This window comes from Anas acuta, chromosome 6 (assembly GCF_963932015.1).
Source record: "Anas acuta chromosome 6, bAnaAcu1.1, whole genome shotgun sequence".
NCBI classification, from domain to species: Eukaryota; Metazoa; Chordata; class Aves; order Anseriformes; family Anatidae; genus Anas; species Anas acuta.
In genome coordinates this window covers 10742352-10758364 of record NC_088984.1, presented here as the reverse complement: position 1 = coordinate 10758364, position 16013 = coordinate 10742352, and the positions used below count along the sequence as shown (strand labels likewise).

At 36.8% G+C, this 16013-nt stretch overlaps 1 protein-coding gene across 13 annotated transcripts in view; it reads right to left on the bottom strand.

Annotated features, from left to right (window-relative positions):
* Positions 1–16013, bottom strand: part of R3HDM1 (R3H domain containing 1) — a 49975-nt gene that overhangs the window by 11994 nt on the left and 21968 nt on the right. For 5 of the 13 annotated variants that reach the window (XM_068687339.1, XM_068687347.1, XM_068687344.1 and 2 more), the window contains 8 exons: positions 15182–15219; positions 15049–15099; positions 14682–14908; positions 11816–12070; positions 8302–8456; positions 6680–6781; positions 3934–4194; positions 3058–3178 (listed from right to left, as the gene is read on the bottom strand). In XM_068687339.1, the coding sequence (XP_068543440.1) occupies positions 3058–3178; positions 3934–4194; positions 6680–6781; positions 8302–8456; positions 11816–12070; positions 14682–14908; positions 15049–15099; positions 15182–15219 (1210 nt within the window). The remainder of the gene's footprint in view (positions 1–3057; positions 3179–3933; positions 4195–6679; positions 6782–8301; positions 8457–11815; positions 12071–14681; positions 14909–15048; positions 15100–15181; positions 15220–16013) is intronic. The other 8 variants (XM_068687340.1, XM_068687349.1, XM_068687345.1 and 5 more) reach the window with 5 other exon arrangements.

Below are 16013 nucleotides of genomic sequence, written 5' to 3'. Positions count from 1 at the left end.
ACACATTGATATTCCAAGGAATCTGACATTCCCCATGCTCCCTGGCTTGATATGGAACTATGTATTTGCTAAAGCAATACAGCTGCAAAAAGTCACATGGATTTTTTTTTTTTTTTAAATTATGTTTAAAAATTGCTTGGTCTATTTAGAAAATAATTATTCAGTTAACAAACACTTTTCTTTAAAAAAAAAAAAAAACAAAACCCAGAGACATTCACTGATTACATACATCCAAGGTACAATGAACATTATGAATTAAGTCTCAGCTGGCTATCTCTCTTATAGAAATTGCAACAATGAAGACTAACAATGCCTGTTAACATCACCAAATAATGCTGGAGAAAATTAAAGGGAAGAAGGTTCAGTTCGTTAAAACCAAGAGAGCTATTCATTAGAAACACAGAAGACACTATAAATATTTTCAGAGTACTATGTAATTTCACAACCATGCCTGCTCAAATAGGTCAGTAGTTACAATTTTTAATAACTGAGCTCGGACTGCATAGAAAAATCCATCTCTCATCTGTAACAAACAAAATATTTAAATGTGCTTTGTTACCAAGTGATCTATGGCACCTAAAAAGCAATAGAATGCAAAGCTGCAGTATACAACAGATACAATTACCACATCTGCAATCTAAAGCCCTCACTTCCCCGCCACTGTAACATCGCTGAGAATATTTTTCAGCTTTTTTTCCTGACTCTTTCAGTGACAGACATAATCAATTTTGCAAGCGGAGAGAACTGGAACAATATAAATTGAGTGCCAAGAAGGTTCCCCACAGAATTCTGAAGAATGCTCTATTTTTAGTTTCCCAGTTTCACCTCTGCATAGAAAGTGGTATGACAGAAATGCAACACTCAGCAGAAAAAGAAAACCCGCACCTGCCTGAGCAGACTGCCTCATTACCAAGAAATATTCCAGAACAGCAGCTACAAAAAGCAGCAGCTACAAAAAGAAGCATATTTCTTGGTATTTCCATAAAGTAATCACTTAATATAAGAGGAATTAACCCACAGGATATAGAAATACATTTCTGAATAACATGTTAAGAGTGAAAAATGGCTTTTATTCAAGAACAAGAAAGTAAAATAACCTGGTTAACCAGCTCTGAATAAGGCTTGGTATCTATTACAAATAGAGCTATTATTACTGTGACAGTGATGATTGGCAGTTTTGTAGCAGAAGCTAGTTGAACTTCAGCTGATGTTCCTACAGTAACTGCTGTTCAGATAAGACTTTTAATCAACCTACAGTTAGGTCTTTTGGTCAGTTGGCCCTCACGATCATGAGGACATGGAATACCTCTGTTTTGGGCAAAGCATTTAAAACAGAAGTGGGAAAACAAACAAACAAAAAAAACCAGACAACTAAATATTACAGGTGAAACCCCTTTAGCAAGGAAGCTAGGAAGCAGCTGAAAAAGAGACCGGTTCACTGTGAGAAATGTAAACCTCTCAGACAGTGTTACGGCCCCGAATTCAACAGCTCAAAGTCAGGCCAGCTCATAATGTTAAACCAAACGTGGCTTCAGGTGCCACGCTCTCAGAAGCTGTCATCTTTCACTTAACTTTGTGTTTGGAAAACAATTTCAGAGTTAGCAACTGCTTTACAAAATGAGTAAAACCCCTGGTTTTTATGTAACATGTGATTTGTTTGTTCTCACTCTTGAGCAGAGCCAGAATCCCAGAATATCCGCAGTTGGAAGGGCCCCAGCCCAAAGGACTCATTGCCACGTTAGCCAAGTAGCACGCTGTCCTTCAGCTCACCACCAGCCATCGCTAGTAAGCATGAGCCATTTCAGATGTAGCTTTGTGTTAGCTCAGTACAGATGTTTAAAATAAACCCACGAGAGGTAATTACAAAACATACAATCTCATAAGCAGTTTGCAGAACAAAAACTACAAGGTGAAACCTTTTTAATGTCCAGAATGGAGATTCGGAGTTGTCTATAAAGCAGTAAATGAGAGCCAGCAATGGCAGGGTAGCAATTGTTCCAGTAAATAGTTTTTCTTTACCATTAGTGCTATCCACACACCAAGTAACCAAGCAGGAATGAGTGGAATTGAATTATTGGCTGGACCATCCTTTCACTACCCTAACAAGATCCCTTGATATGGGGACTAGAGGCACAAGGTACTTTATCAAAGCAGTAAGAGTTGTCTGCACAGCTATCTTTCTCCCTTTATTATATTTATTTCTTCTAGGCCAGAAATAGATTTTTGTGGCTGCTACTTTTCACCCGTCCATGTTACAGACAGTGAAATTCAAGTAAAGCATCAACAGCTGAAAACACACAAGCACCAAATTTACTTACCTAATAGCAACCGATTCCTCCCTTTGCATCTTAATGCTGATGCACATCACCCCCTGCTTTTGAACTCAGATCTGGGGGGCAGGAGGTGCAAATAAAAGAACCCTTCTTTCTGAATGACACTAAATCCCTGATTTTTAAGGGACTCAGCCAAAATGTTCTCTGCCTTCATATGTCACTAGCTACTTCTGAAAGTTTTTACTACGAGTTAAGATACTACTCAGAAATAAACTTGCTTTAGGAATCCAAACCTTACTGAAGAAGTTGTAACAATATTTGTAAGTAGGCAGGCTATTAGAATATGATAGCTATACTTAATTCAAAAGGAAAAAAAGACAAGAGGAAAGCAGGGAAACAGACAAAGCTTGATAACATTCATAGGAAGGTAAGTCAAAACACTAGAGAAGCCTTTACCGAAATAGAAGGATCAGAAAACTAATTCTAGCCACTTAAGTCTCATGATATATACTGTTCAATATCCAGATACCTTTAGTCAAAGGACAAAAAAATTACTCTATATTATTTTCAACTGCATTTAAAAATAAATGACAGTATTACCAACATGGTCTGCATAGCAGTGTTTTCATGCCACATCTAAAATTAGTAACCAAAGCTTCAAAACAAGAGATAAGGTGATAAGGTGTATCTCTGCAGCGTTACGTCATTTAAAGTTATTTATTCACCTTAAAACAGGAAAAAACACACCCAAGGTATTCAAAATGCTGAATTAAGTTCAACAAACCTGTCTGCTGTCCAGGCTGTGCCAATGGTTGGTTTTGCTGCGTGTTGTAATGGACAGAAACAGGTCGATACTGTTGGCTGGAGTGCGAGTACTGATTGGGTGTACAATAACAAGCTGGCATCTAAAGACAAACGACAATTAAAGAGATGTACTACCTGCAAGTTTGTAGCAGGCATACACATAAACACAAAAAGAGGTGCACACAATAAAAGAGGTGCAAAACTTTAACGGTGCAACTAATGTTAAATGCTTTAGCAAATAAAAATACTTACTCTGTATTATATAAAGTCTCTCTTTTAACAGCTGATTTCTTGTACTTTCATTGTAGAAGAAATAAGTTCCAAAACACTAAATTCCCCTACATCAGCACTATTTTCATGAACTGTTTTTAGCAGTCTCTGGTGACAATACATGTCATTTTAGCCAATGCCAGAGGAAAGTAATGCACTGCTACTTTTAAACTGCAATAACTACGTGGTGGAACCATGGAGAAGGTTGGAGGGGAGATGGGAGCAGATTCAGGATCTTTGGACCAATTTGCATAAGGAAACATCTGAGACACTAGAAAACAATGGAGAACACAAGGATGTACAAATCCACATTTGCTAGTTTTAAAATGTCACTACCAGTAACACAGTGCTCTGATATTTATGGTTTTTGTTTGTTTTTATTTAACTAGCTAAATAGACAAATCTGAGTGATTATTCCTCCTCAAGTAAACCAAGGTCATTCATTTCAAAACACAAACGAGAAAAAAAAATGCACACAGCCACAAATTAACAGGGAGCCCCATAGCATATAAAAAGCCCATTAATGGAACTGCATCATCATATTTTAATTTTAGCTTTTGGTAGACTGGAAACAGAACCATTGTACCTGTGGCACAGGTTGCTGCATATATCCCTGCTGCTGGAGCACTTGCTGGCTGACAGGGTGGCTAGATGTAGAGTAGCCTTGAGTAGAAACTGGTTGGCCAGAGGGTGGTGGAGGTGGAGCAGCTGCGATGATATAACCAGACTGCTGTGGGGGCTGAAGGACTACAGTGGACTGGAACATAGTGGTATGAGGTTCAGCTGGATCAGCAGGTGGCTGACGGGCAAGACTCATATGGCTAAATTGTGATCCTAGGTTGTCTTGCTGTAGTTGTTAAAAAAAAAAAAAAAGCAAAAATTACATTCACAGGTACTCAAAATAAAGTAAGTATATCACAGTAAGTGAAAGACAAATAGCTCAGTAAGTATAATTTTCATATAGGAATGTCTCAAATTACAACATCAGCCAAACAGCAAGAGGAAGGATGATGGCACATGATAGAACACAGCAGCAAATTATCTTCAGGGCTGACAGTGGGAAAGAACATCCATGTTGAGAGACTTTACTCACTCCACATCTGCCTCTATCTACTTATTGTAAGAATTCAATTTATTTTCTGATTGGACTCCAAAGCCTGAGTAATAACATTAACCCCCAGTTAAGACAGCAGAAGGCAACAGTATTGTTAAAGTAATTTTTAATTTTCAGTTAATGAGGCTCTAATCCTGGATAACAAGAGACATTTGTCTAGCTTGGTATTATACTACATACTTGTCATGCTAAAAAAACAACAATCCTTCCAACAGCTGCAAAAATCTATTCTAGCGGCTACCCATTATCTGTATTTTATTAACATCTGAAACTATGGTACTGACAGCACTGAGCACTGCAGGAGTCCCATGGAATATTAAACTCCTCTTCCTGTAACCCCAAGCATTTTTCTTTTCAAGCAATTCAGCATCAAATGGATTACCAGCACTCTGAAAATAAGAAGTGATCTCTAATAAATTATCTTTTGTTAAAAATGAAGATTCACAAGTAAAATCCAAATGTGAAGAAACTCAAAAATTTGAAGACAATATGACGAAATATGAGTTACTTGACAAAAACTAAGTTCAACCTCTGTCTTTTATGGATCTATATTCACATTGTTTGATGAAGTTAAATACTAGAAATATGAATTTGCACTTAAAACTTTATTTAGAATACCTTTACATCTTAAAAAGACTTATTTTCATTGTATCAACTATTTAACTTGTCGTTGTCACTTCATTTTGAGATGAGGCCTATTAATGCAACCATAATACTTCTCTACACTGGATTTTACATTCTGCTCCCCATAATATCTAGTTAAGAGAAGAGATCCTGATATTTAGTTCTGATTAAATATTACTTTTACAAATGGCTAAAGCGCCACCGCAAGTTTATTTCTGTTATACACTGAATACAAGTGAATTCTGATCTGGTCAATTCTTCCCACAACAACAGGTACAGTACAAGTATAATCAACCATTGAAACACTATTGCCAGACATGGATAAAGCAAACTTTCCTGCTACCAACTATGAAGGTGTTCAATTTAGATTACGAGCTTAGACCATCATTCCTTTTCCCTACATTATGTAAGTTGCCATAAGTAGAAATACATTTTTGAAGCTGACAGCACAATTAGTACTTCAACTCATTTCCTGAACATGAAATGGTTTGAAACTATTATAAACCTGGGGAAGTTTCATTGTTTTAAGAAACGTATGCCTAACAATGATTGCAAATTACAGCACAGAAACCTAAGCTATGTTTGAACTAGCTGCCACAGGCAGCAATTTATTCATATGCTAAAACTGCGTAGGAAGTTCACATTGGTTAATTACCTTCTCAGTTAATGAGATGAGAATGGTTAAGTTATTTTCAATGCAATTCACATGTATTCAAACTCTAAAATACCATGAGAAACAACACTGCTAAAAACAATACACCCTTTGTGAGGTGCAATTCCTTTTTAGGATTGTATATCTCAAGTACAGATAACACTTATAATACAGTTTTAATTATATGCAGCCTATTGAATTCAGATCTATATTTATTACTAGACAATGTTTCTGATTAATACCAAAACCAGTAACAAAATACTCTGAATACATATTGAAATAGCTATTGTATAACATGTAGAGCTGCATGGAAAGCTGGGAAGCCTAATTTTTGACCCAAACCCCAGTTTATATTCTGCTTTGGGTAACTTTTCTTCTTTCCTAGGCTTCATTTTGTCTTGGTGTTAAGATTCTTAGTGAATATTAATTTTTTCGTTTCCAGCTTCCATCTATTTAATACTGGATGCTCGTGAACTGGGAGTGTTAAAGTTCTGGCAAAGAGGCTAGAAAATATAACCACAAAAACAACAACACTGTACATGTGATCCCTGAAAAGAGATTAGGGGTCAGCAGAAGAGAGAGCAGACATAGCAACAAGAAGAAAGGATGGAGAAAAGTTAATTGAAAGACATAGAAGGTATTGATTGACTGGCTAACAAAACTTTGAAAAAGCTTCCCCTCTACAAAGGAAAAAAAAATATAAATCAATTAATACAAGTATATAGGAATAGTCCAATTGTATGTATTTCTGTTGAGCTTGAAATTTAGAGGGTAAAACCTCAGGAACTATTTTCAACCACTCAGGTAATATTTTACTGCGATTAAGAAGCCAGCCAGTCATTACACTGGTATCAGACACCACTTACAAACAACCCAACCAAAGGTCAGCACCCACTAAAGATTAACCCCATGCAGAGAGGAAATGAACAGAAGATATAATACCACAGAATATTGCTGGGTAGAGGAGACTGGCAGGAGCGGGGGTGGATAAGAGACTGCAGAGTACTGAACAGGCTGGGAAGAAGGCTGCAGAGGCCGGATAGGCTGAAGAAATAACAGGTTTAGAAACATGGTTAACATTAGGAGTAAGAGAAGTGAAAACAAAGTCTTTTGTAATAGGAAAAAGGAAAAAAAAAAAGCAACCGTGCTCCAGTCATTACCAGAGAGGGAAGGGATACATTTTCTCCCCAATTAAATCAAGCTGAAGACTGAACAGAATTAAAATAAACGTAATTTTCAATATCTGTATCCCAGCAGAAATGCGTTTGCTGTATTTCTGAGCTTATGTATAACAAATAAGTCAAATTGCTTCTATTTAGCATATACTATTTGAGAGAGAGATTCTTTTGAAATTATAAATAAGAACTGCAAATGCATTCTAAATACAAGTTATTTTAAAGCATCTCAATACAGAATGAATCTAGTACTAACCACAGATTAAAACGTATTACTTTCCTTTATCCAACAACACTGAAATATTTTGTATGCATTGGGGTTATTTAAACATCAGAGATCTATCATTGCTAATAATATTTTGAGCAGGTTTAACTCCAGCAGCCATTGAGAAAGCAATTATAGAAGTGGTAAAGGATTTGTGAAGAAAACTACAAATACTGCACGCTTTTGTAGATCAGACAGAGAGAAATTGAATAAACGAACCTGTTTCAAAAACAGCCCATCATTACTGTGTCACATGCAGGTAGCCTGAACAGAAGATTTAAGCCAAGGAAAATGGACAAGGATAAAGCCAGATAAAGTTCTATAAATAATTTTCTGACAAAACTTGAGAACAATTTGAAAACACCACAGGGGACTATAGCCAATACCTTGGTGCTTGAAATAGGTGCTGCAAAAAGAGGTAGAACTCTCCTTTCTCCTGCCTATAACACATTGCTCACTTTTCTTTTCTTCTTCAAGGGCTGAGTCATCTTTAATCTGGCTTATTTTACCAAATTCCTCTTGTGCAAGATGAGAAAAATAAAAAAAGCCTGTTCTTCAGCATGGGGTTTTTCTTCAGCACAGGGTTTTCTAAGTAGGGTAAGCCAAGGTACTACCAAAGAGGCATTCATACCCACCAGTCCTAAACCACCTCTTTTGTGCCACCGTACTGCTTGTACAGTATGGCCCAGGAATTCATCAGACTGAAAAATAACCTTAATGAAAAGAGATTTCAACTGGATTAACTCCCTACCCAGTTTGCTGACTATGTGACTGTATGCTAGGGGTGTTTGTGTGTGTGTGACTAAGTGTGACACGGGATGAAGGCAGAACTCCTTTTCCAGAGCAATCTAGGCATGCTATATTCTTGATACCGTAACATTTTCACTATTTTTTCTTTAGTTTTCTGTTTTTATAAGAAAAGGCTGCCTACCACATTCAGTTATTGGGAGAACTGATAGTTCTGAGGGTTGTGGGGAAGAAGCCCAGCCACACTCATCTCTGCAGCCATTGCTGCTGCTTTTAACATACACGTCACCAGATCAGCCCTACTAATCCCTGATTATCAGACAGCAATATGACAGCATCAATCATCAGAACAAGCAGCATGTGTTTGACATGTGCACCTGTGAGAGGATGTGATTAGCTGCTGGCTGTTGCTGAGGTGGTGGGGGAAGAGGTGGCTGTTGTGGAGGTCCAGGCACTTGGGTCCTAACGGGCTGCTGAGGCATAGGAGGATTGTACACAACAGGAGTGCCATCTGGATTGAGGAACGGCTGACCTGGGAAGTTGAAAAAGAACACAACCAGATACAGGCAGCTGTATTAACCAAGTTTGGAGAAAATGAAGACAAATGTGTTTACAGTAAGCAAAACGAATCAATTAATACAATTTAAAAACAAAGCCACACCATTTCATGCAAGATTTATGCCAAATCCCCACAACTACGTTTAGAATTCCCATGATTAAAAGGGCCTTAACTGCCAAACTTCATGCAGCTAAGACATGTGTTTAAAGTAAACAAAGAAACCCAGTCTTTACTTAGTGATCACTAATAAATATTTGTCATACCCTGCTAAAAACTCATTTTTATTAAGTAGACTAAAAAAACTCCAGAGTAATAAACCCCTAATAAAAACACTGTTTTAAAAACCTTTTAAAAAGACAATTAAATGAATCTTCTTTAATCAGTTTGAACACTGGACATCTTAAAGGCAAACATTTTTATAAAATATATATAAAACAGTAGCTGCAATTGTACTCTTATAACTGCTACTTAGTAAGATTGAAGTACTCTCTTCCCCTATTCATAGATGAACTGGCTCTTCAATAAAATAAGCCATGATTCTCCTATTTAATAGTCTGCATCTTCAGCGTAGACTACAGCAAAACTTCTTAAAAATAAACTATTAAAAGTAAATTGTAAGCAAACAGTGATTAATTTGGTTGTGTGGTTCGGAGGAAAAAAAAAGAACTAAAGGAACAACAGATTAGTCAGCAAGGGCCTGTGTTTCAGTCTAGCTGCTTAATGACACGTGGCTTGCCTTGGCTCATTTTGATGCTTAAGAAGGTCCAAAGACTCCTGTAAATTTTCCCCTCCTCCAATATAAATATTTTCCTTTGTGGGATTCTTTCCAAAGGCATAAGCTGAGACTAAAGCCTTTGCATCCTATCCCAGGTCCTGTTAAAAGCAGACTGTAATGTTCCTTCAGACCTCTTCATCCCATCCCATTTCAAAGCAAGTGGCCAACCCAGAAGTTATTGGAGACAGGACTGAGGCAGCTGATGTGAGACAGGAGAAGCATGTGCACAGCTACAAAAAGTAAGCAGCACAGACACACTGCAGGTGGTGAAGCTATATTCAATATAGCTTAATGGATTCCTCTCTAACGTTCTAGAATTGTGAATATTCATGTAAATAAGGAATGGGATTTCTTTCTACCACTTAACTAGCAATCCCTGGAGCATGTTTCCTGTAGCGACCGAGTAAGAACTGACTTTTCTCAAGCATGGTCCTCAATTGCTAAGAACAAGTCCTTTGACCTATGCCTATGAGATCTTCTGTCAGAAGCGCTGGCTGACAAACTCATCTATGGGTTTTGAACCCTGACTGTCATTTGGAACAGTAAAGCCAAATGAACAGTTACAGAATGTGATGATGCCACTACATTAGAAATCAAAAGTTTAGCTGAACCTAGATTCTCCTCGCTCTGGAATTGCGCTTGAGCTTCTGCTACACAGTCAGATATTAAGATAATCTTCTATTATGAAAGAACATTAATGGCTGGTCTAAATACATTAAAAATAAATAAAATATAAGAATCGCCACAACTTGAAAGTCAAGCTAATTTAAATGAACATTGAACAGTCAGTTCTACAATCCTGCTGCCTTTACTGAGGAGGGTGTGAGTAAAAGGAACGTTTGCAGATGAAAACTCTTTTACAATTACTTTTCTCTGCCCTTCCCCACTGCTGTATGTGGAAGCCTCATCAACATCACTGGGAAAATGACCGACACTACAGGAGGAAGAAAGTGAAACTAATATCACATGCAAAGCGATGACATGTAAGTCAAATTAGGATGATTCAAAAAAAAAGAATCACTGCTTAAGCTGTGTCATCTTTTAGATGCCGCTACTTTCTAACTGACAGCGTCCTGCCTGCTATACCTGCAGTTATCTGTTTTGTTGTCTGGTAACTCCAAAGACTTCAGCGTGGTCATGCTATAAACTCATAACATAAAAATGACAGCCAGCATTCTTCGTATTGATGTAAGCCACAGAATACTCTAGCATACACAAATGCTAGAATTTATTGCTCTAGCAAAACTTTATCACTAGTCACATTTGTCTTCACACAACGGAAAATTCACAAATAAGCTGCGCAACAAATCCATCAGGACCAGAAAAGCTAAGTCAGTAGTGCTATGTCCAGAAGCTGGATATAAGACAGCAAATACACTCCCCTCCAAATTCAACAGCTATCTAGGAAGATTATATGCTACAGATAGTCAGCTTCTAGCAGGACCAGCTTTAACTATTTGTTTAGAAGCTTTTAAGAGGCCTTAGGTGGCATCCCAATAGTCAGAATCATTAACTAAAAAAGATTCTCTAGTTTCATATGTAAGAACGGCAACCAAGTTACATAAAAAAAGAAGAAAAATAGAATATAAAACTATTTAGTTTCAGAAGAGAAATTTAATAAATTATTTTAGCAGCACAAGTGAGAAGAAGTTAGTTAAAAAGTACATGCAATTATATTCAAATACAATAAAGCGTATCTACAAAGTGATGGGAGAGATCCTAAAGCATTTCCTTGTCTACAAGCAAAACAAATCTTTAGACTATGATTATATTTTAATTTTAGTATAATGATAAAGATGGGTTGCACAAAAAAGGTAAAAATAAAAATTTCAGGATTTCTTAATTTCTACAACCAAGTTTTTTTTTTTTTTTTTTTTTTTTTTTTTTTTTTTTTTTTTTTTTTTTAAATCCAGACAAGTAGTTACACATCTCTGCATCTACACAATGAAGTATCATTCTCCCACTGCTTATTGAAAATATCAGTATTGGCCAAATACAGCAACAGTGGTTTAAATCTTGTTTTAAACTGAAACAGAAGTTTAAAAATAGCATGTAATCTCATCCTTATTTCTTTCTCTTGTATTAAGTCAGCGTCATGAGTACACAGAGAAAGAATGTATGTTGTGACAAACAAAATGAAGGATGATAGATTCCTTCAAGTCAATGTGAATACTTGCTCAGGAGCTCTCCCTTCCCCGCAACTTTTATACTAGCACTGGAAAAAAGACTTTTCCATCTCCCCACAAAAAAAAAAAAAAAAGAAAAAATGAATTTTAATTATTCTGTGTTCTGGATAATAATCATAGTATTTTCATAGTTTGTGCTAGTCACCATTAAGATAGTATGTATAAATTAAAACTCTTAATATCAAAACCCAAGTAAGTTTACTTATCCCTTTTATCCAAGACTCATGCTCTCTTTTTAAAATTAGTACACTGAACAGATACACACACCAAAAAATAAAAAGAACAATACTGAAATTAAGTCTCACGTAAACACTCGCACACTTTTGCCCAGGTTCTCAACTGTAACAAGAACATCCGCGAGCGGTACCAACCTGTTTGCGGGTTGATCAGAATACTGCCAGGTGGTATGCCTGCCGCTTCCAAGGGAAGCAAAAAGAAGCTAGTGCTAGTAGGTGCCACTTGCCCATTTATGCCACCATCAAAGGAAAGAGAGTTACTAGTGCTGACAGTTGGATAGACGGCAGGTGTGCCATGAGAAGGCTGGCTTAGAGCTGGCACTGGAAGAGGCTGCTGGGTGTGAGAAAGAGAACCCGTGGATGACCCTACACTACTAGAAGACTCTGAACCTAGGAAAGGAGTAATGAGAAATTGTTTTTACCTAGAGACAGAAACATCACACTCACTTTATATACATATACGTATATGCTTCATAAGCGCTTACCCTTAAAGCTTAGCATAAATACATTAGCAAACAGTGCCCTTCCAATGAAGTCCCCCTTTATCTCCCCTGGAATGCCATTACAAGACTCTTTCTGTAAACCAAGGGTCAATTCAGCACTGCTTTGCACTGAGAAGTGATCATCTCTAGACCTGATTTCTGGACAGATAGTATGTCCCTGTATGTGTGCACATGTGCTATAGTGCAGTTCTTCCACAATTCACAGAACTAGTTGCATACATATTCCCAAATGATGCACACATACGTGTTGATGTACCCAAGGGTCTGGATACACCAGAGCTCTGTACATGCAGGCTCAAAGGATTGATTGCATGTGCGCAGGCCATAAATTTATGTGCTACATAGACACAGCCTGCATGCAAGCAATGACCACTTTTCTGTGCCTACTAGATGTCAGATCTGTCTCATCTGCTGGACAAATTGCAGAATACTAAAACCCCCCCATCACACCCCTTTTTTTTTGTTGTTGTTCCCCCACGTCACCCCAATTTTCAGGCTCACGTTGGGAATGGAGCTGGAAATAAGTTAAGGTAATATGGTAGTTTTAAAAATAGTCTAAAGCAACAATTCAAAGTTTGAAAGGAATATAAAAGAGCTTACTGAAAGCAATTATTTTACAGATATGAATAGCTATAAACATTGCAAGGCAGTGGAGAACCAGACCCTGAGCTTTCTGAAAGCCAATGCATGCAGCCAAAAGCAATAATCCAGAAGTCCAATATGAGGTGTTCTACAGAACTGCACAGTCTCTAAGCATACCGTTTAACATACTCTTTAGTAAGTCTTTGCTATGATACTTGCAGGACTTGGAAACAAAATATTGGAGAGCTCTTTATTAGCAGCCTCTATACAATCTAGAAGAGAAAGCAAGACTCAAACAGGGCTGTGATGAAATTAATCTACTATTTTAAGTCATGTCCTTTAAGTCCTTCACAACGAGTTCTAATTGCAACCATTTTGTTAGTATGAAAAATTAGTACAGCTCAAAGCATTTGCTGATGCTGCCTGTTAGCCTTTGTTCTACTGCTAGATGAAGTGAAATACAAAGCTATCAATTGTAAATTGGGCAGAACAGCATATCCCAGCTCTGTTGAACAAGCCTTGCTTGACCCGTTACTTTGATTCGATTTGTTTACAAACATATCCACTTCTAGATTATACAGAGAAATTTGGCTAATGCCATCATAATTAAAGCCAATTACACCCTTTATCAAAATGAACAAACAGAAACAACCCCAACACATGCTAAATCACCACCACCTGTAGCTGCAGTGAAGCATCAACACAGGCATCCTGAACTTGGAGCGTTAACTCTCCAAATGCCAAAATAATGTTTCCAGCAACATTTTAAGAATTAATTTACGTTCTTGCAATTTAGAAAAAAGATTTCTACGAACATACATGTTTTGAAACATCAGTAGAAGTACTCTTGGAATACATTTTTATACAAGTACACAGTAGACAAACAATCTTTACTGCATTAAGATACAGAAGTGTGGCCATGTACCTGTGAGGTAGTGGTGGTTTCAGGGAAAGCAAAAACTTAAATGGTTTCTACTTAAAAATCAGTTTTATAATTAATAGCAAAGCCAAGCACAATACAGACAAGAAAACATTCTGCTTTTTTGAAGTTCTACTTCAAATTCGGAAGTAGAACATCTGTCACCCTCCTATCCCCTTCAGGCCTCAAAATTCTCCACAACCAAGCTCATTTATTGTGTCAAATCACTTTAGCATTCAGAACACAAATATTTACCAAATTTCATTTCTGATCTACAGAATTGTACCCATATTTTCTGAGATTGTTTTGACATCAGTTACATATTAGCACACCTTTGAAATCCAAAACCTTATAAAATTAGTATTTTACCCCAAAATTTCTGAATCTTACAATTAAACAGTACACTTTGTTCGTCTCTTTTGATTTTTTTCAGCAGTTTAAGAATTAAGTAAACTTTTTAGACATATTCACTTAAATTCTGACAATGGCATTGAAAGATACCACAACAAATATAATTAATAGATCATAGGTTTTAATGCTGTTTTTTCCTAGCTAGTAGGATAGCAGCACAGTTTCCTCAGGCTGCACAAAGCAGCTTTGCCCCACTGAAACTAGAGTTTAACTCCAAATATGTTTTTATTTCATATAAAGTACTTATGTTGGTAAGTACTTTCAAATCCTTTGTATCAGATGAAATGCATTTAGCTTAATTTAAAGCCACCTGTAATGCGTTTTTAAGTTCTACTTCCAAAGTCAAAAGCCTTCATTTAATTTGTAACCTGAATTCTAGTTCTCCGAGGCAGTTTTGCACTATAGGCCTAGGTCTGTAGTCATTCTATGTATGTAGCACCCACTGCGTCCAGAGGGAGTTGTATGCACGGAGCACCTACAAGACTGAGGCCACTACTTATGCACACGTCTGCAATATTCATCACATCTCAAACCATCAGGTACTTCACTGCTATGGAACTATGTAGTTGTACAGATTTTGTAATACCTGTCTTAGACAGCCTGCCTGTGCTTTTGCTGCTTCCAGAGCTATCTCCTCTTGTCAGAACTGATATCCCACTGAAGCTGCTGGCTTTCGTTACAGCTGGCTTCAGATTGCGGATGGAACTATCAGAGTCGGTGCTGCTCCAGGGACGGGGTTCACAATACTTCAGCTCATTCTCAGTACTGCTCTGATGGCTGTTGGCTGATCTCCCTGATGTTTCCTTATTGATTCTGTAAGTTATAAACTAAACTTTTAGCACAAGCATCAATTGCAAAATAAGGGAAAAGAAAAAAAAAAAGAAAGAAAGAAAAAGGTGAAATGCATGCAGAATACTTTGGGATTTTTTTTTTTTAAAGAATGCATCAAATACCTAAATATCTGTCGTCTTTGTTGTGTACTATTAGTTTCTTCTTCCTGGATTCTGTTGACATTTTAATAAGATAGCTTAATATTTATTAAGAAAACAGAAAAACAAAACAGAATTGAACTGCAAATTCTCTTACCTTTTATCAGTGAAATAATTCTCTTGGGAACACAGGGACTGAGTGGCAAAAAAAGTGTAGAAATTACATTAATGGCATCTGGAACCCCTACTGTGGCACAGTAACAAAACAAAGTGCAATTTAAAACCTTTTATATTATGTATGGACTTTTATAACCCTCTCTATATATTAAGCTGCTTGAAAACAACCTTTTTGGTGAGTAATTCCACGTTATGGGGAAGAAACAATTTAAGACCACCTATGCACAAGAAATAAAAGTTAACTTCAGAAAAACACTGATACAAATAAGATAGCATTATAACTATTCTAAAGTTACAGTTCTTTACAGGGGGCCTTTCCTCCCTTATGCAACTTCCAGTTGACGTCTGCACACGTCTGCTAACAAGACCTTGGTGCCCTTTCTTCTTCTTGAAAGCCTGAATCAATACTACTGGCTACTGCAGTAACTTTACGGAACTCATTAGGTACAAACACGGATACAGTTAAAAGGAAAGAGAATATATGATCAAAAAGGCTATTAATAACTTAATTACATTGTCCTTAATGACTTCTAAGATAAGGTAAAAAGCTTTCTAAGAGTACAACATATGGTAAATGAGTATGCAAAATGTCATTTTAAAACTAGAAGTCCATCCTTTTGTAAGTAGGGTGAACAAAAAAACATTTTTGGAACATATTTGAATATAGCCAATTAGCCTCACAGAGCTCATTACACTTTCTTCAGAATACGAATCTGGTTTTGGATGTAGGAAAGCTACAGAAAATGTCAGGAAAAGTAGATTATTAAAAGTAACTTTTTTCAAGACTTATTTCTTATTTCAGTCAGTATTAT